The 22,405-nt window shown below is 35.5% G+C and overlaps 1 protein-coding gene across 1 annotated transcript in view; it reads right to left on the reverse strand.

The window, feature by feature from the left end:
- The window catches only part of LOC124163803 (condensin complex subunit 1), a 45,138-nt gene that overhangs the window by 15,642 nt on the left and 7,091 nt on the right, over positions 1-22,405 (reverse strand). The window contains exons 7-21 of the mRNA XM_046540899.1: positions 22,128-22,289; positions 21,168-21,338; positions 19,896-20,094; positions 18,104-18,275; positions 16,400-16,766; positions 13,441-13,769; positions 11,203-11,335; positions 10,998-11,086; positions 9,282-9,482; positions 6,993-7,113; positions 5,280-5,408; positions 4,457-4,600; positions 4,089-4,265; positions 3,752-3,885; positions 1,899-2,025 (exon numbers count right to left, since the gene is read on the reverse strand). Of these exons, the coding sequence (XP_046396855.1) occupies positions 1,899-2,025; positions 3,752-3,885; positions 4,089-4,265; positions 4,457-4,600; positions 5,280-5,408; positions 6,993-7,113; positions 9,282-9,482; positions 10,998-11,086; positions 11,203-11,335; positions 13,441-13,769; positions 16,400-16,766; positions 18,104-18,275; positions 19,896-20,094; positions 21,168-21,338; positions 22,128-22,289 (2,655 nt within the window). The remainder of the gene's footprint in view (positions 1-1,898; positions 2,026-3,751; positions 3,886-4,088; positions 4,266-4,456; positions 4,601-5,279; positions 5,409-6,992; positions 7,114-9,281; positions 9,483-10,997; positions 11,087-11,202; positions 11,336-13,440; positions 13,770-16,399; positions 16,767-18,103; positions 18,276-19,895; positions 20,095-21,167; positions 21,339-22,127; positions 22,290-22,405) is intronic.

Genomic DNA, 22,405 nt, shown 5'->3' on the forward strand with positions numbered 1-22,405 from the left:
TAACTGCATTATCACAGGGCACATCATTAAAGTCAATTTGCTTCTGTGACACCTGCCTCATTCCACATAGAGTTATGGAACTATGTAACTCAAAATAAGGCCCACAACATTTGTAACCTTAAGGTCAATCCTCGATCCTGACTCATGACTTTTTATAAGAATGGGAGTAGAAAATTTTCCAATGTTCCTCAATCCACTCTGTAGCTATGTCTACTTTGGCTTTGTGGTATTTTCAGTACCAGTTAGGGATGGACGGATACAGGATTTTTTTTTGATCCAGATCTGATCATTGATTTCAGGTGTCGGAATTTTGCATATTTTCAGATCCAAATGCTTTTTTTAATTTCATGCAATAAAATGAGTAATTATTCAAGTTTCTTCTGGGTACATGCAATAAAAGGAATACATTTGATTTTTATACACATTTTAATAATTTCAAATTTTCCTCACGCAAGTTTCCTCCAAATTTGTCCCTTTCTCATTGCATACTGACTTGTATTTCAGTCGTAAATGCTTCAGTAGCAGTGAGGAGGATTTTGCTCTTCCTCGCAATAGTTTTACGCCACTGTGCACGCACATGGCATATATTCAGTTCTCTCTATCCAAATAGTAATGTTTCCACACTTTGGAAGACATTTTTATAAGTATAGTTTATCATTAAAATAAAATTGCAACTGCGAAATATGCAACACAAGAGTGATATAGATGTCAACTGTGGCGAACAGAATGAGACGGCATCTCTGGAAGGGGTTGGGCTGCAGAAGCACGTATAGGAGAAGTGGAGGGGAAGGAACGCACTCGCTCTGTCTTACAAGCAACAAGGCCACGAACAAGCGAGCCAAAGGCCGACACATCAGATCTTGCAGCTTAGTGATGTCATAGGCTTCAAGGAGAAGCTGGGTGAGCTATGTGATGTACGCAGTTTTCGTTTCCAGTCCGTCATGACTTGAGTGAGTGTGATCATGCCATGCTTGTTTCTTTGATAATTGAGCTATTTGGACTGTGTTGAGTATTGGTATAGCTTTGTTGTAACTAAAAAGCTTCACATCAATCTATAAGATCTTAAAAAAACATAAATACTCTCAGAAATCTCGTTCGGTCTCATTCTATTTTTGAATCTTGTGTACGTAATCCAATTGCCGAAAGCTATCGTCAGACACTACAGAGTACAATAGGTGACTCACATACATGCTGCCAGCCAAAATGGGGTGAATTTGAAGTGGGTCGGCTGAAAAAGTTCAGTCGGAGAGACGGGGGAGGGACAATGAGTTTCCACTCTTATTGCATTCACTGAAGATATGATTTAAAATTTTGGATCCAAATTCGATGTCTTATGTGACTTTGGATCCGATGTTTCTGATCTGACCATCCCTAATATCAGCACTTATATTTGTGATTTTATGATATTGTTAGTTTCACCATAAGTTAGCACACTCTTCTTTTATGGAACACGACTTAACTTTGTATTAATGAAATTTTCTTAGAATGCTGTTTGTATTAATGAGTCCACAGCAGATGTTGTAGTGGATCACATTTCAGAAAACCACTAGTATTTATGACAGTAGTAAAACTTTTTAGGCAAGAGATGGTGAAATATGAATGGCTTCAAAAGCAATAGCAGATTTATGGAGGCAGCTATTCACATATTCCAACATAGCCATTCACCCACAACACGAAATATAATATCAATTAAGCCAGCTTTATAAAATAGCTTCTTATAACACAGCTGATGTTACATAAATATAATGATTCCAAAAAAATAATTTCCTGAATATTTTCATTTTTTTAGGATATACCTTTACCATTTGCCTAATTTTGTAAAGTTTAAGGGCAGGTGGCTTACGCTATACTAGAGAATAACCAGGCTAATTAATACACCTAAAACACCAAACACTTACCTGCATGTATCTCTGACATATCACAGAAGAAACACACATGTATTTTGACAATGCTAGCACCACTGAGACACGTAGGGAACTGTCATGATATCTTTTGGGTTTAGCACATACCGTAACCACCAAAGGGCTGCAAAGAAAATACGAAGAAAAATGGCTAAGAAATACAGACTATTTAAGAGCATAACATCAAGAAAACAGCCAAATCCAAGATTATAGATTGCTAATAAATATTCTCTTAAAAATAAATTTGGTATAATTGACAACAATATTAAATTTATTATTTCAAAATGTTATAGGCGTTATGTTTTGTACTGTCAATTCATAAACAAAATTTCTTATCCTGGTTTGGATTGTGAATGATTAGGAATGTGCGAATTCTTCTTTTTGATCTCTAGTCTAGTATGGTAATTTCTGGATTATCAATAGGACAACGCTAGCACTAACATATTCTCATTTTCCCAATTCCCAGGCAAATTTTCTCTTCTGAATGCATAGTTTAGCTTAGCCTGAGGAAAAGATGATGAGGAACGTCGATGGTAATTGAGTCAGAATCAGGAGATGAATGAACTTTGATGCATCTTAAACAATTCCATAAGCAAAATTGAAATGAATTAATCCCTAATGGTATATCGACACATTTATCCCAACTGCTAGGAAGAGCCCTGAGTTTGAATAATTTCATTCGCATAATTATAATAAATACATATTATAAATACATGAATTATTTAATATTTGATACCTTAAAATTCTCATGCATAAAAACCAATTGTTCCACATGTTCAGGCAGCATGTTTTCACACCTCCATGTTACAGTTTTACAGTATTACTGCCTGCAGAAAATTGTCTTTCGCAACTCACTTGTGTGGCTGGAATGGACATGTACTTTCTTACCACAATTGCAAGATTTACAAACCTTGGGAATTTTTATTAAAAAATATATCAACAATTTTTATGGATCTTGAATCTTCATGGAATTAAAGAGATCAAAGCAAATGAACTAAAGAACTTAGCTTTGTTGACCAAAATAAATCATTCTTTATTTATGGCTTTGTTTAATTAACCTATGCAACTCTCATTTAGTAAGTTCAACAATGAAACTAAATGTCAACAAAGGAATAAACAACAATCAACATCGAATGTATGTAGAACACAAATAGGCTAACAGATGTGCTGTCAAGTACAGGTCAATCAGCATTGTCAACTAATATGTACTTAAAAGTTACATATTTTTTTCATAGAAATCTTTATAATTTTTATGTATTTTCTCGGCGTTTGAGTGCGGAAAGTAGGGTTGGGCATAGAGGCATCACATAAGATTATGAGCAATGCAGCAGTCCACTCCGCATACACTGCCAAACCGGTAGAGGGTCAGCTACCACCGTTGCTGGCAAAAAGATAATCGGTGCACACATTGACAGCTGCATATAAAGCAAGCTGAAACTCTCAGGCCAAGGTAATAGAACGATTTATTAACTTTACAAATGATATTCCCAGATGAGTTTGATGAAAGCACCTTCTGTTGGTAGATTTCTGGCCTCGACAGTTCCGAGACCAAAACTACTTGACACAACATTTGTAATGGTACTCGAAGAACTCAAGTTGAGTACCAACTACTTGACTCAACTCAAATTTTTTAGTATTCCCACATCCCAATCCAGGATTTTTAGCTAATGGGACTGTTAACAGAGCTTAAAAAATATCAAAGAAAACACGATCCAAAGTTATGTATGGTTCTTCTTAACTCTCTCACTTTTAAAGCATACAATATCTATTCATTAAGTTCATTCACTAGACTAAACACCATATCTATAACTAATGCAACCAAAGGCAGGCTAATAGTATTCTATTCTCACCATAACAGAGATAGCAAATTATTTCCACCGACCAGCTCCATTTCACAAACATTACGGATGAATTCAGCTTCAGCATCATCAGCAACAGCACCAATGACATCATCTTCCCCATCCTCAGATTTACTAACTTCATGCTGTAAAAAATTTAAAGAATGAGAACTAAATAAACATGGATCAATGCAATTACTGCCTACTTGGACAGTAAATTGTATATCAATGAAATACAGACATTATACATTTGACATAATGAGGCATACATTGGAGATAATTTGAATAAAAATAATTTTAAATTTCAATGACTGTATTTACCATTAAAAATAAAAGATTTTTAACTTACCCTGCTTTTTTCCGAGGCACTGACAGACAATGTTTTAGAAGACATGTTGGCACTACCTCCAGATCGTTTTGATTTTTGCTTTCCTTTCTTACCAGCTTGATCCTTTTCTTGAATCTTTTCACGAACATTGTTACGACGTTTGAGCTCAGTGAATACTTGGGTGTCCAAGTAAACAAACTGAAAAATAGCATCAAATCATTAGTTATATAATGCAAAAAATATTAGTTAATAAACAATTATTATCAGCCATAGTGCTGCTTGGGTAACAGTAATTTTATCAGAGTATATTATACACAGGCTAATATCACACCAACAGACTAATGGCCGAATAGAATGCATGGGTCTCTCAAGCTCATATGTACACCCACCTCGCGGAAAGCTACATGCCCTACAACAAACATTAGACGTGCCAAAACAGGATTTGGTATTTGCATAGTATTCAATGGAGGTGGTGGTGCTGGGGGACCCATCAACTCCTTAGGCTTTCCTTCATCTTCTGTTGAACCTTGAGTCTGAAATTTGAAGAAATTAAACAGGCATAAGATTCTTCCTTTATCAAATGTCATTAAAATTACTTTTCCTTTTTAATGCTGGGTATCACAGGCATGAATACACCCACTAAGATTACTTATAGTCGCTTGATTTCAATACATACACATTAGAAGCTAATGGAAAATTGAAAAAAAATGAACCCCAACAACCAAAAAAGAACATTTTTAAACATATCCAAAATGCTCAACATGAACACCCAAAAATATAGTAATCAGAGTGATGGAAAAGATTTTATGGGTTTTTAACACTGTTCAGTTATTGAGGGTAGACTATTAAATAGAAATTTCTTCATGTCACTATAAGACAAAAGTACGATTGCTCACCAAACTGTAGGGCATCAAGGATCACACCATGGGGAAAACACATGAAACATTCACCCTAATAGGACACGATAACCTTAATCCTTCTTCTTACCATAAGATGGCTCTTGATTAAAGTTCTAACATGGCTCTAATAGAAGTTACTTTTCCTACCTTTTGAGCAGTTGCTATGTATATGTTTTAGTCTTGCTACCAATTAAAGAAGATATGTATATTTAACTGAGAAAATGGATACATATGTGTAGGAGTATTTAATGCAACACCAATTTGGTTGATTAGATATGTTTACAACTAGCTAGGAAAAATCCAATATTCTCACCAACGGCTGAGATTCTTTCTTATCACCATCATTGCCTTCATTTCCTTTACCGCCCAGATATTTGTCTTTAATTTCCATGCAGATATCCTTGATTATCTGGCCACAGATGGAGTCAGGTTTTTCAGCCATCTAAATGAAGAAAAGATAAGAGAAGTAAAAACTTTGAGCTGAACAAATATCCAGAACAAAATATTTAGAATATATTTGCAGTTCTGTGAGCATGGGGTGCAGTTGAGCAATTTGTGACACCAAAAAATAAATATAAGCTTTCACAAAAGCAAGTAATGCACGATTGCACCACCATGCAGCCACAGAAGTGCAGTTCTAGGATACTAATGCTTAAAGCTGCTGATATTTTCATAGGCAAGGTAGTCCTTGCCTGAGAAAATATCTGTAATTGAAATAAACATGAAGATGTCACTTTCACGCTCATGTTTCATCTTAATTTTGGTTTACAGGTCCACAGATTTAATTTTGGAAATGGGTTGCGACTGCAGTTTCATTTGCTTTCATTAATTTCATTAGCTGAATTAACATGGAAGTGGAACGGACAGAAAAAAGATAAAACCAATCAATTGATTGAGGAGATTGGTGGTGCTGGGACGATACAAACTGATGTCAACAAGATTGTTTTTGGATCTGCCTTTTTTTTTTACTTGTATACCCCATGCAAACCAAACACCACTCCATGTTCTCATTCCCATACCCACACCATCATCCTCTGCTGTCCTTTAATTGGTTAGGGGCTTCTCCACCTTTCTCTTCATGCATTTGAATTAAAGAGAAATACCTACATAACACTGCAATTGCATGAAAAATACACCAGCTAAGGCTATAAATGTTCTATGAGTGAATCACCATTGCATCTCTACATATTTTTCCTGCTTGAACCTCTGGTAAGCCTGGGGATTTACACAGCATGAATTAGTGATTAGTGACCAGGAATTTGCTTCAAGAAATTGGGAGTGGAAACCAAGATAAATTTCCAAGTGATGAGATGATTAAGCGTGCATGATGGCCTAGATTTGAATACAACATGGAGACAGTCATACGGAACAGCAGCAGCTTGTGGTCGGCAGCATGGCATAAACAAGTTTTTGATAATAAGGCAATGCACAGACTATTCATAATGGCACATCTCACATTATAACTTTTGACTAACAATACTGCAAGAAAACACCTTCGCTAGAGGAGAAATCTCTGCCCAGTCCAGGCACGGTGCCAGTTAGTCTGGTACATGGCTGTGGTGAGCTCTCGACACACTCCTCAAATAAATGACAGGTACAACAATAATTAAACAGATAAGACACTTCTAACAATACACCAGCACCATCAGTGAGAATTCCAAAGAGCTAATGCATAGGGTTTCATAAATTAGAGCTCTCTGGTACTCTTTGATAAGAGTTAGATGAAGATTGCTTCTTTCCAAATACATAATTACCTAAGTCATGCTTTTGTATAGAGTATGGTGAAGACACCAACATTGCCAAAGTTGAATATTAAAAACAATTGATTGAATCGATTAAATATTATAAATTGGGACATGAGAGAAATATTGATATAATGCCATGAAAAGCACCTTTCATGGATTTGAACAATATCTCCAGGATGGCTATGTACAGCAAGGATTGTTTGCAATGGCCATATGAATTATTAGGCAATATAAATCTTGAATTTTGTATGATTAATCCAAAAGTATGTTTTTAAACTCACCTGGTATATCACATCGATAGCCAGTGAAGCCATAGGTGAAAAATAAGAATCTTCAAAGTCCCAAAGACCCTTGATAATAATATCACACAATGTTGTGAAAATTGTGTGATCAGACAGCAATCTGAAATGAAGAAAATTCCATAAAGATAAAATGTTCAAAAATTAAATGATTGCAGGGTTTTGCCAGCAAAATTTCAAGGTATTTCACAACAGAAAAATGACAAAATACTCTCCTCAAAATTAAAAAATATTGACTCCATTCCTAAATACAAATACCAGAAACAAACAAGCTATCAATCAATAATTTTTCTTTTACTGAGACTGTAGCTTTCATAAAACTTTCTGCGTTGAAAAAAAATGGTAAATTACTTTGGAGAAACACATAAAAGCATATGGAGGTTTTACTGTATATAAAATGAACCATGGCTGCAGCAGGTAGTGTATGATTAATATATATTATGGTTATTCATATTCAGTTCTCTTTCATAAAGACTGATTTTTAGTGTTTCCCTTCAATAGAAATACTAAGCATGGCAAATTAATAGTTATTTCTTCCTCATGTAATCAATATAGTAAACAAACAAAAATGTATGCTTCTTTTCAATCATGCTTGGCATACAATAGCAGCTGATGACATAACTGAAACAGTCACTTCACAACCATCACAGTTGCTTGTACAAAACCCATTGTTGCCTCTTGCCAGCAATTGCTGAAAAATCATCATTGTGACTTAAACAATCATCTCAACAACCATCATCATGCTATTGATATCCACCAAAGTTGACAGTGACTTCCTCCAACAAGTTGTTCAAATACAGCAGATTCCCGATTATCCGGCTGGGGCTCATCCGGGTTGCGGATTGTCCGTGCATAATTTTTACTCTCCCTCAATTTTTTCCACAATCTTTAAAAAAATAAAATGGGACGCAAGATCATAGGATTAATGCATTAATGCAAGGATACACCAGGATTATTATTTCCATTAGAATCCCCTTTGTAAAACGGAAGCGATCGCTAGCTAGCAGCATCCATGGGAGCACCGTGTTCCTGCTTTCCAAGCGTCGCTGTATGCGACCGCGCTCAAGGTTACACGTCCCGCAGCAGTTGCAACCTGGGCAACTTGTGCGAGATGCGACAACATGGCGTGGTGCCTGACAGTGTAGTTTCCGACGTCGAGCAGTGGTTTTGAAGCATTTGTGCAAACCACCTTACTGTATCCGTGATCATGCAGCCACCGATGTGTGGTTTTAGAAACCATGCCTAACATGGAGCATTAATAATATGAGTACAACCATGTTATCACCGCTGAAAAAATCGCGAACTGGAGAAGAAAGCTCTCAATGAGTCCGGAAAGCACTCTAAAATGACAATACCTGCATAAATAATAATATATATTGTTTAAGTAAATTAAGATCATTGCAAGACATTTAAGTGAAAGTTTGGGTTATCCGTGTTTTCCATTATTCGTGCCGTCTCTCCCCATCATTAGCCCAGATAATCGGGAGTGTACCAGGGTTAATTGATTTAAATCACTTTGATTTTAATCACTTGATTTTTATTTTTTTAAATCAGGTGATTTATATCATAATGTGACCTTTATGTTTGATTCTTAAAGAGTCAAGAAAAGGAAGCTGTAAATGCATAATTTTGATTTTTATTTCTTAATTAATACAATGAATCGACAGTTATCAGCACAATGGTGGCTCTTCAATAGAAATGATACTGTAGGAATGCATGTAACATGAAAATTTAAAAAAATGGCTTTGGTTAGAATACTAGTGTATCCGTTGAAAAAAAATTGTTTTCTGATTTAACTTCTAAGCGTAGGCACCATACAAAGTTGCAATTACAGAATTTTTCTAAACTTCATATGCTTTAGAACTGCAGAATATAGTACAATTGATACTTCCAATGGCAATTTTATATTATGCTGGTGTAATTTTTAATTTGATACCATTGGCATTTCCATAGTTCTCTCCCCTGATTGACTAAATGTTGTATTGAGTTTGGAGTATGTTGCCTCTTGTTGTTTCTGCAAACGATCATTCTCCAATATGCTGCCCAAATAGTTAGTTTTGCAAATAACTGAATTTTTGATGAATGGAGAATCATAAAAATCTCATTTAAATCAATAAAATCCGATTTAAATAAAAAAAATCAACAAAAATGATTTTTTTTTTAAATCATGATATTTATCAACCCTGGAGTGTACTGTACTTGGAGCAAACCAAATATAAAATTTAGCTTCATTAAATACAGCATCATGAAAAATGGAAAACAAAAACTCACCTTAAAGGGGGATCAAGAGGGTCCTGCTTCTTTTTATGGGTTAATGCCATTTTTAGAAGGGCTTCACATACTTCACACACCATTAGCGAGTCAAAAGCTGGTTCGATTCTTTCGCCACCATCATCTGGTTGACCCCTCTCACCTTTGAGACCTACTTTCACCATAACATCTAAGTTGGTCCATATGGTCTGAACTTCAGCACTTGAAATGAATAAACATAAACATAATGATAATGAAAAATCATAAACATAGTTCATACTTTTCAAATTGGTTAAAAGATATGACATGATACATAGCACCATATAAGACAATAGTACAAAAAAGTAAAACATAAAATGATGCTTCATTGCTAAAACTTGCGCAGTTATACTGAAGAGGACTGTCTCCCTGTGGGGTAGTGAGAAGGGGTCCAGACCCCCCTATACCCTCTCGGCAAAATATAAAAACAAATTAACTTTGCTTCATAAAAGAAAACAAACTATTAGAAAATCATGAATTTACAAAAGATATCTTAGAAAAATGAAGTTTTTCGATAATGAAAAGTGTTAAAATTAGTTTAAAACCCTCCACTTGGTACCCTGTTTTTAAAAAATTCCCCCACCCCCAGGTTTTGAATGTATGCATATTCATTAAAAATGGAATAATCAATTTTAATTACGGCCCACCATTACATTAAGGGAAGCAATGTTTTAAAAGTAATTGATATTATAATTGTCCTAAAATGTCATTCAAAAATTGCTTATCATAATTTCTTTTATAATTTTTACCTGTTTTTTAAAGTGCTTGCTGCAATTGGGAAGAGCACATTAAATAAATGAAAACTTTTTTGCTGGATGCAGCACCTATTCGTGGCTAAAATTTATTTCTTTTGCTCATAGAAAGTTGTTCCAATCATTAATTTTAAAACCTTAGAAAAAATTGGTAGGACCACTGGTGTATTTCCACATTTCGTGTTTAAAATGTAATCCCACTTGAAAAACCCTATACCATGACTCTACTGAACATGCAATCTTTCCATAAGACAGCTCTATGACATATTATACTGGTGAGGTATTTCACAACATGGGAGCAGAGGAGTCACTTCATAACCGAGGTCATTGTATAAATGAAAAATTTCATGTGGGAGGTTGGAAATATATGGTATCATTCATGGGACCAAAAAATCAGTGAATAAGTGAGGTTGCTGTATATCCAAAGGTAGTGTAATACTGCTTACCAGCCTACGAATTCGTGTTCACCTCTTTCATTAGTACTTTTCCTTTCCTGTCCCCGAGACATGCTTGTGCCTGAGTTGGCATTCCTTTACCCACCCACTTCCTCCCTTTTCGCTAGCATTTGTGTCCCTCCCTCTCACCTATTGAGTCTGCAGTGTACTTTTTGCCTAAATGCTCCATGCACTGACAACATTGGGAGCCAATGAGGCCTTAGCATGAAGCCACGAGGGGTACACCAAGACATCGAGGTACTGTTGGTTCGAGGCAGTCACACACAAGATGTCATTGAGTAGACACAATAAACGCCATTCAGCTTTTGTCTGTCTGTTAATATGCTTGGTTCCCTTCCTCCCTCCAGCTGAATCCGTCCATTGCTTTCACTGGTGTTACAGTAGTATATGAGTTTCCTATGTATTTGGTGAATTGGATGATTATTTATTGGCACCTTACTGGATGAGTAAAATACGAACACAGACAATAATTTTGTCCATGAAAATATTACCCAGCAGCCATTCCTAGCAGAACAGCCGCAGCACGGCTCTCATTGGGGGTAGTGCCAGCCAAAGCTCCAGAAAATCGTTCCCAAAGAACCTGAAATACAAAAGATAACATATGAGAAATACAAAAGATAACATAAAACAACTGAGATTACCATTAAAAAATATAAAATCAAAATCTTTAAAATGACTAAAACATGGTGGACTTACCTTTATACAGTGACCATCAATATCCTCAGAAATCACCCATTCACGCACTAGTTCTTCTATTGAATCTCTCTCACATATATTTGCTCCAATCACAAGCCCGGTCAGATTCTTTACAATACGAACAGCTCTAGTTCTGCAAATAGAAGACATATGCAAAATGAGTAGAGACTAAAAGAGAAATACAATAAAACCTTGTAAATTCAAACCCTCTTAATTTGAAGTTGTGGGCAGTCTCCAGCAAACAGCATAAGAAAACGTCTGCTAGTTGTACAGGTAATTTGAAATACCGCTTAACATATAATTCAAAGTCAAATTTGGAATTATCCTCGACAGCGGCACATTTTCAGAGATTGGAGGCAATTATTTCGGAATGATTTACAATGACCCACTCTTGGAAACAAACCTACACTTCATATTTCAAATTCAGATATTTTCCTAAAATCAAATATCCCATGAGTGGAAACTTCAATACCTTGGCAACTCCGTCTCAGGATATTTTCCTTTGTGCATTTGGCTTAGTTCATTCAGAGGTTGAACAAATAGAATGGCCTGAAGGCAGAAAATCATCTATTAAATCACAATTCCCCTCCTGATCTAAACTCACGGATTGACTTTCTCTGTTTTCCATCCTTCCTGGACATCAAGACATTCCACCCCTTAAGAACCCATTTCTATGCCACCAGCTTTAATCCTCTCTTGCCCTGGCCCAATTGATTCTCCCTCTCATTCCAGGGCTATCCCTATCCTCTCGCTGACATGCTGACAGAAAACTCATGGTGATAATCCTAGACAACCTTGATCACCATGCATTAGGGTTCAGCACTTGAAGACTTGACCATCTCTGAGGAAGTCACTGAGGTAGCACAGAAGCTGGGAAACACGTACTGGAAAAAATTCAGTAGTAGTGGTATCCAATTTGGCTGCTTAGAGGGGTCCCACATTCTTTGGGATCCATCCCTTCCATGCATAATAATAGAATACTCCCATACCTAAGATCCTATAGAACAAGATCCCCCTACCCCACAACCTAGCCTACAAGGACACACCTTCTCTGGTATACGCGAAAGAATTCCATTCTGAAGCATAGTCCGTAGCCTAAGAGCTGACTTGGCAGATAGCAGTTTAATATGTGTTGTAAGTGATCATCCAGCATATTCTGAGATAAATATTTTAACAAAATATTACCAAAACCATCGCATTACTGCTGATGGTTTTTTTGTAGTGATATACTGATGTTGAAAATAAATTTGTTTTTCTGATTTCTACCCACCGAGGTGCCTGTAGAGATTATTATTATTATAAAGCATATTGTCTGAAGGGAATGAAAGTACTTTTTAACAGTTGTTCAAAGTTGTCACATTGAAATTGGAGGACTGTTTTTCGTCAAAATTTTGTGTTAGGGATTATAATAGAAGGATCACAGAGTTACCTCGAGGTATTTACGTTAAATTACATCAAACGTTTTAGAGTGTCAATCCAAAGAAATCAACTACGACCGTTAGCATCAAGCAAAATAAAAATCGATGCTTTGGCTGCGTGCGCAGTTAGCCCTTATGTTATTAACGACAAAAATATGCAGCAGGAAGTTTGTTGATTGGGGAGACGAAAGCCGAAAATTTTCGTCTGAGATTTTCCTGCAGGGGAACGAATGCCGAAATAACATGTTTCCTTGCTCTCCTTCTTTTATGTCATTCGTGGGTGGGCAAAGCAAAATTCTCGGGGTTCAGTGGATATGTGTAATTAAAGCAATCCAGGAGCTAAAATTGTCTGAGGTAATGTTTGTATCTAAGTGCCTTTAAGCAATTTGGATCCCCTCTGCAAATGTGGACTCAGAAAGATTTCTTTCCTGCTATAGCACTGTGTTAACAGATAAGAGAAAAAATCTAAAACAAGACAACTTGATCAAAATATCAATATTTCATTTGAAATTACAGACATTTAAAAGTAATTTCTCTCCCTATGCCAGCTAGATATATGGATACGCAAAGGATAAAATGTATAAAATAGGTGAATAATGTCCTAAATTTACAACAATTGGTGGGCCAGTGAAAGCATGGCTTTCAATCAACATCAATTATTTTGTCGTTAAAATAACACCGATTTCAGGGCAAAACAGCATCGCTTTTGTAAAAATATGTCACCACTTTTGGCAATAAAATAACCCCACTTTTTGAACGTCCCTAGTAACAATGGAAACTTCATATTAATATTGTTGATATTGAAGAGAGTCTACTTTACCTAGGGTTCTGCCTAGCACCGGCTTGAGGAGCCTCCTCCTCCTCAGGATTCTCCTCTCCTTCAGCTGGCTCTGTGACAGCAATATTATCAGGAGAAAGGTAGAGTTTAGCATAGGCACCCACAACAGCATCTTTCACAGCTGCATCCTTTGAAAATACTAGTCGTAGCATCTCACGGACACCAGTTTTTGCTTCCGTGAGTCCAAATAGGAATGCTGACGTAAAAAAATCTATTGCTTCAAGTACATCAGTTGAAGCATCTGAGCTCAGCAAACAACATATTCGAGGAAGAGCCATTTCGGAAACCAGCCGAACAAAAACAACACTGTCCTGTAATATAAAGTAAAAAAAATCAACATATTACATAGGTAATGCAAAGCCATCTAAAATGATTAACTTTCTTGTTAAAACTAGAAGGACGGGGGTCGGATGGTTACCTAGAAAGACCATTACCCATAATTTTGAAGGGAAGTAACTAATTTAAACATTTCTTCGTTTATGCTAAAATTAATTGCAATTGCAATTTCAACTTTAAAAAAAATATAACCTTCTTCTTTATTTATAAAATCAAGAGTAATTTTTTACCAATCATTTTATAATAAAAAATTTTATACGAACAGCATTCACATAGCTCCTGCTTACCCTGCCCTACCAAACGCCACTCCTTATGGCAGATATGCTGATTACATACTTCCAATCACAATGTGATAAGAAATGTTACATACATAAATGTGCTAACTAAAACACCAAAGTGGCCACACGTAAAATAGTGTGGTAATTTCCTTAATAATAATTTATCATTACAAATAAAAATGAAACACCTAACTTGCCATTTTGATGAATGTTGGTCCTATAAGGTAAACAGGTGGTAAAACTTCATTTCTATTTGAAAAAATTAATATTTTAACAGAATACACACCATATAAAATAAATACAAGTCAGAAAAATTGAAGAAGACAGAAAAAACTTTTTAGGCAATATATAGTACATATATAGTAAGTAGAGGTTACCCGTCAAAATGATAGGTCTGGTCCTTCTAGTGCTAATAACCATGCCATTAAGAACATACATTAAACTGCCACATGCAAAAATTCATCTGGATCTAGAAATCTAAAAAAAACAGATGGCCTTTATGAGCCACGGTAAGCATTACATTACCCCCACTTTTTAGTTCAAAGTTTAACCCCTGCACACATTTTAGCTCCTGGCCTCAGACTTTGGCAAAGGCCATCGAGTTTAGGACACTCAAGCAAAGGGTAACAAAATACTGTATTTATCTTAATATAGTCCCCCTTTTCTTTTCCAAAAAATGTACATGGTAAAAGTAAAGTTGGGACTATATTCAAACGCATTTTTAAATTTTTTCCCGAAACTGAAGCCTCAAAATTAGGGGGGGGAGACTATATTCGGAGAAATACGGTAGCTTCCCTCTGAAAAAGTCTGAAATTTCAGAGACAGACAGTGTTATGTATTTTCATACATTCCTGGGTAGGCCTAAGATCAAGGGTGGATCCAGGATTTCTTTCTTGGGCGTGGGGGGGGGGGGGCACAAGAAAGGCTGTATCTAGGATTTTGTTCCGAGGGGGGTGAGGGGTCACAAGGATACCTCGTAATACAAAATGAGTACAATGATAATGATAATGAGTATTAAAAATCTTGCTTATTTTCTAAGGATCTGGGGGGGGGGGGGGGGCACGTGCCACCGTGCCTCACTCCTATATCCACCTATACCTAAGATATCAATCAAGTTCATACTGATTTCATGACATGTATCCACAATGGTAGAGGCTTTAGGCAGTCATTTGCATTGAGGTGTCTTGAGGTGACTAAATTTCTCCACAAATCATGCTAGTGTCTTTGCATCAGAATTTCAAGTGTTGATAGTGCAGTCACCACAACATTTTCTGATGAACTCCAAGCAGTGATTGAAAGTGGCTCCTTTCCCCCTCAACTAGTTTTTAGTGTTGACGAGACGATATTGTTTTGGAAAAGAATGCAATCCCGTTCATTCACTGTCAGGGAAGGAAAACTGGGTCAGGTTAGCGGATACAGAAAAAACTCAAGGATACCTTGGCAAAAGATACCTTGAGTTACCTTTACTTTGATCGTAATAAAAATAGTCAAGTCACATGCAAAGTTTAAGAAGTTTTAAATTAAAGTGATTATGTAAAAATACACGACAATGCCATCTTATGATATAGAAAAGTTACAATTGTGTTTCTGCAATGTTTGGCAATACGGGCGGCCCCACAAGGTAGGGGGGCACACGCCCCCTGTACCCCCCATCTGTATCTGCCACTTATTTAAAGACTGTTTCACGTAGCTGCTAATGCCTCAGGGGACTTCAAATTAAAGCCAGCTATGATTTATCATTCACTAACTCTGTGAACAATGAAATGGTATTCAAATTAGCACAAGCCTGTTATTTGGATGAGCAACAAAGGGGCCTGGGTGACACAATAATTGTTTTTAGGATGGTTTGAAAATTCGTCCACTGCCGGCAATGCATTATGAGCCCCTGAGATAAGAGATGTTAGCCCACCCGCACAACAGGAGGGAATTTCAAACGCCCGTAAGAATTTTCTTTTACATGAATAAAAGTCTTTGAGTGCATGCCTACTATCTTTAAAGATCTTTTAAACTTCAAAAGTTTATATGAATAAGGTTTTCTAAGGCTATTAATAGGAATATATCTGGTTTAGAGGGAATTCGATAATCAACATCTATGCTACCAGGAACGCATCCCTATCTTCCCAATGTTAAAACACTCTCATATAACGCAAATTCGTATGGCGCAAAGACCCCAAGGAATGCATCCCTTGCACTATTCGAGGCATGGGTCTACTGGAGAGAAAATTTATAAAACAGATGAAGAGATTTCAAGTGAAATTTGGTTATTCTTATAATCAGAATGCATGGGATATTGGAGAGAAAAATATGGCATATACATAGACACACACCTCTAAAAACTGGACAAGAGCGGTCTGAGTTTGAATTTTTTCCATTGCTTGACAATCGAGCTCTTGAGTAGGCTCAATAGGATTAGTTTCTTTTTCCCCTCCTTCCACTGGATCATTTCCTTCTTTATCAGCATTAGTTTTGTCTTCATCTTTCTCAGCTACTTCTCCTTCCACAGTCTCACCTGGGTGGTTTTCCAAGAAAATCTTTCGCATAAGTTTACCAAGATATTTCATTCTTTTTTTCATCTTCTGAGCTCTCTTTTTCTCCTTTACAGGAGAGTCATCTTCATCCGACATGACATCCTCTGGTTCACCTTTTTCTTCTCCATCACTCAGCTCCACCTCATCATTCCCATCTTCAGACAACCTATAAACAGAAGGAAAGAATAAACATAATAGATGGCAAAACCATAAGATATCTACCTAAGTGAGGTTAAAAGGGGTCATCATTTCATTTTGCATATGCATATGAAAAATAAGCAATGCCTAAAATATTTACACTAGACGGAACATAATGATAACTAAATAAATCATAACATACTGTATAAAATATCAACAGGAATCCATAATTTCACAGTGTATAAATTTAATTTAGACTTCAGTAAAGAAAATTGTCTAGAAGTCAATTCTACAAATACAATCATCCTGACTTCTTCCCTTGTTATCACAAGATTGGATAGAGGATGCATAGATACCCTAGCGATAACCCTTACAAGGCACAATGAAATTACCCAATCAATATACTTACCAGAAATTGTTGTCGTTTGGATGAAGTTTGAATCTTTGCAAACAATTTAAAATTGCTAGTACTATTTGTAAAGTAGTATTTTTATAGATACTTATCTATAAAAATACTACTTTACAATGATTTTTTTATTGTAATATAATTATGATTTACTGATTTAGGCTTTAACGCGGGTAAATATGTCACCCCTGAAGCTATTAATGATCCTCTGAAACTTGGAGGAAAAATGTCATCTTGAACAAAACCAAGACCACCAAATTTGTAATAAGGATAATAAGTTGATGTCACAGGTACTTATTGTCATTACAAAAACATATGCACTTTCTAAAAGATCTAATAGAAAAAAAAGAAAAATAGGGTAACAATACACAATTATGTATTACATGGATTACTGCCTGATTGTAGCATACATATGATATTTCTTGCGCTTCTTACAAATAAAATACATTAATTCAGTCTACTTATCAACGCATCCAAGTTACAAACAAAAAATAGAAAATTACTGATTCAATGAATGATTACTTACTAGTTATAATTGCATATGCCAGACTTGACTTAAAATCAAAGCAAAGAATGAAAATAGAAACTTTGTATGCTGTCACGCACATGAGTTCAAAGATATTACCACCAAAAGTAAAATTTGTCATGAAAAAATCATTAAGCTTCGGTGAGAATCACACCTGCATCTCCCAATTGCTGGTCAGGTTTGCTACCCATTATAACCAAGCCACTAAAGATATTCAGGTTCGAATCCCAGAGAAGCCAAATGATTTTTTCATTATGAATTTCATCCTTGGTTGCCAGTGCACATATTTTATATATATATTATCACATATCACCTTTACTACTTAAAATGAAATGGGCGTCATTATACTAACTTTTTCCTTAAATTGGAATGCAACATTTGATAGGTAATACAATAACATGTGTAGTTTACAAATAAACTGATAAAAATATACCTGATTTCTGCAGCTTTTGGATGTTTCTTTTTGGAAACAAAGAGTAAATGTGCAACTACTTCATATTTTTCTTCTAGCAAAAATGAAATCAGTTTTTCAAATAGCTTATCCAGGGGTAATTTCAAGGATGATTCAATCATGTCCTTATCATCTGCCTCATTCCCTTCGGTACCTATAAAAAAAATGGAGTCTCAAGCAAATTATTTGCAGAAAGAAATAATTCCTGCGAGACTAGATGCCAAATATGCCTGATAAAATAAACATTCATGAGTTGTTATGATTACTACTCCTGTCTCTTAACCATCTTTTCCACAAAAAAACATGGCTCACATAAGAATAAATTCAATGCGAGGTATATGATTAAAGAATCAAGGCACATTATCAAGCATTAATAACCTAAAAAATAATACAATAAGCCAAATTTTACAATTAAAAAATGTCTAGTTATTTTGGTTAGTATCCAAAGAATTAGACAAGCATCACATGAATACATGTATTATTAATACTGAATATGATATAAAGGCATACTCATTGACAATGGAGGTATCCAAAATCTGGGAGTCAGAATTTGATCAAACTTGGCCATGTTATAGTTCATTGGGACCCGTCTGTGAATCATCCCCCATAAGGAGTTATATAACCAATAGTTCATGGCTTTCAAGTATTCGTTTAATCATTTACAGGTCAAATGTATTCCCTCCAGTAAGGTGACTTCTAATATCTTGCTGTAGTCTAGTGGTTACTGTGAATGACTATAGCACTACAATCAACAGTTTTTCTGTAGCAGAGGCCTGCAATTCACCATTATTTTCATAACTTTTGCTGAAAATTTTATTTTTAGGCATACAAAGTTTTAATGCATGCAATGTTTTCCCATTTTTTTACACAGAAGGCTCCTTTGCATTATGTTATGCCGAAGTCACATGACCCATTTTTTATGATACACATGTTTACAATTTCACTTTTACTTCTCCTAGCAAGAGATTTGCAGATTCTTTTGGGTAAAACATATAGCTTCCTAAGTATGATTTTCCTTTCCTGCTATGCAGAGATCTGAAACTTCAACTAATAAAGCAATGCAATTCAAAACATAGTCCTGAATTTTAAGAATATGAGGCATGATACCCTTTAGGGACATGAAAGGTAACAATGTATAACGTACAAATGCAACGTGTTACGACAAAAACATAACATAATCGTAAGGGGGTTGGTTGTAAGATGAAAAAATGGGAAAATATCAAGCGCTTAAAATATTTTCCGCAAATAAAAATAAAATTTTCAGTGAAAATCATTTAAGTATGGTGAAATGCAGGCTTCTGTTAAAGAAAATGCACAAAGAAGTGTACGAAAAAAGGGCTGCTACAGACATTTGATCTTGAGACTTCAGCGTAGTAGTCTAATCACCAGACTACCAACGGCAATGCGTTACTGACCAGCTTTACGAAGGGAATTGATTTGACCTGTAAATGTTCAAATGCATTTTTTGTATGAACTATTGGCTACAAAACCCAATAAGGGGGTTGATTTGAGGACAGCATCCAATGGAGTACAACACTACTAATTGTACATTAGATTGGATTCTGAGACCTGGATTTTGGATACTCCTCTCGTGAAACCAATAAAACATATTATCCTGAGTAACATACTTTTTACTTCTAAATCCCAAGGGTCGAAAAGAATAATACAAGCTTACTGAAAGAACAACTAAAGGTCACTGAAAATAATTACAGCAGATGCAACATATGTGAAGAATGACCATAGAAAATATATGAAAAATATCAAGTGAATTTACCTTGGTCTAAGTAATTATAGATAGCTTCCAAAATGTTGGGTTCTATTTTCTTCCATTCAGCTTTCAACTTTGCTTCATCCCTCTTGGGAGCTTCTTTGGCAGCAACGGGTTCTTTGTCTTGCAAGCCATATTTTGTCATTAATTCAGAAAGAGTTTTCTTCTCTATTTCAAGCTGAGATAGCATATCTTTCAGACCCAGCTGTAATTAATTACAATAATATAAAAGCGTGCGAATAAATATGAAACAATGTGAGATAGTACAGAAAGAAAATGGACACGATTGCAATGTGTAAATGAAAACATAATACGACTGCGTACATTATTGATGAAATCTTTAGTTGAGTAAAAGCTTAGAATAATGAGAGCTCTCAAGAGCTGGGAAATCAATCACTATAACTAGAGCTCATATCCACAGCTGAAGGATGAAGTCCCTCAATCCCCATAGTCATCCATACATTTTATTTATTTTCATGCTTGCGCTATTAGAAAAACAGTAGGAGTAATTGCATTTACTCATGCATAGGTAATAATGATTTTATAAATAAATATATCTAAAAATAAATTTCTCTTTACTGAAATCTCAAGGTGCATAATTAGTATATCTGTTGGTGACTGCAGGAAAATTATCATCATAATTCACCAAAATACACAGTTTTTCAATGTTCAAATTAAATTAGTCGCAGCAATTATTTGAGCACCTGAGAAAAATGTTTAAAATGTCTACTGCTTCTGTCTGGTATGACCATTAGAAAAGAAAAGAAAGGGAAATTAGACTAAAATCTGGCAGTTAAGGCCAACCACTAGGAATTTAAATCCAGCTCACGGTAAAGGCAACTAGCCCCGTTGTCTATCTTCCCCAAGGCTTTCTCTGGTGACAATGGCATAAAAATTAAACATATATACTACAAACATACTATAAAACAAACATATACTATACAAAAATGGCATAGCTTCATACGTACAAAATCTTAAAAATCTGATAGCACACTTATTACCAAAAGAACATAAATTTAAATATTAATTCTTTGTCTTGGGCTTGACTTCATGGAATCGACTTAACATAATGGGATGTAGAAACTTTATAAATCCACATAAATTGATGCTGTTGGACTAGGTTTCGATGTGGCACATCATCAAAAAATTACGGCGTGCCACATTAAAACCTAGGTCGTAGAGTAGTAATGAACGTGGAAAAATGAAGTTTTATAATATTTCATTATCATATAATAAGTTTAACATTCCCACAGTAAAAAAGTAAAAATACAGCCATACCTTGACCGCAAAAGGATTCCCTTCCAGAAAAGCACGTACAAGCTGAAGAGAATACTTTCTAACTAAATTACTTTTGTCACTCAATCTCCCGACAGCTTTCTCCAACACATCATGCTGACGAGTCAATGGAATGGCTTTCTCTCGGCACAAACGCTGCCAATATTGCAACACCTAGAAAAAAATATATCCTGCAATACTTTCTTTTCATGGCCCATATTAATTCCAAATGATTAAAGAACCATTTTGTCCCATTATGCAACAAAAAACTATACCAAGTTTTAAAAGCACACAATATTTTTACAATCCTGAAGGAACTTTCTCTAAGCAGAATACAACATCAGTGGTGACAAAGCTGAAAAGTCATCTGACATTAGATACTTTAAATCATTCCATTAAAACATTTATTATGCTTGTAAATCTTATCATCCATTTCATACTTCAAAGAAAGTAGGGCAACATGCAAGCAAAATTTCCATTCAGTGTGTAGAGTTGAAGTGTACTGGAGATGTGAACAGCTTGTAGTTCAGCTACTAGGGGACTACCAAATGTCATTAGACTAGTCACATGACACTTATGAGTCTTAGCGCATGACCCAAAGAATACAAGTCAGGGCAGGGAAATATAATTAGGCTTGATCAAGAATCATGAAAAAGTATTGCTGATGACTAATTGGTTAATGAGTAATTGTATCTAATCATTTAAATCATTTAGTTATCACTTTGGATATGACCCCATTGAACGTACAAATTGTTTTTAAGGGGCAAATGGGCTAGAACACCCACTCAAATACCTCTGGCTTTTCCACTGCATCTAACCTACAAGTTGCCCTATAAATCATTCAATTTGTAAGTTTAATTTTGGAATATGTGTTACATGTTTCAAATAAAATAGTAACAAAAACAGTAAAAGCAGTATCTTAAGTATGCAAAAGTGTATGAAAATTTGTTCAAAGCTTCTTACCTTACTCCTAACAAAAGCATTGACATCATGCATATGATTTTCAAGCTCATCCAAAAATGAGTCCCGCGATGCTTTGGCAGCTTCATCCAAATCAACACCATTAAAAAGTTGAGATACAATTTCAGTGAGAACTCCAAGGACACAAATTCTCATAGTATATGACTGAAATTAAGAAAATAAGCCAACTTCTTTGGTAAAAAGAAAAAGAATAGGGATGCTTGTAATAAAAGAAATGTAAAACACATATGCACATACATGTACTGATAGTACTTCATTCC

This window comes from Ischnura elegans, chromosome 1 (genome assembly GCF_921293095.1).
Source record: "Ischnura elegans chromosome 1, ioIscEleg1.1, whole genome shotgun sequence".
Lineage (NCBI taxonomy): Eukaryota > Metazoa > Arthropoda > Insecta > Odonata > Coenagrionidae > Ischnura > Ischnura elegans.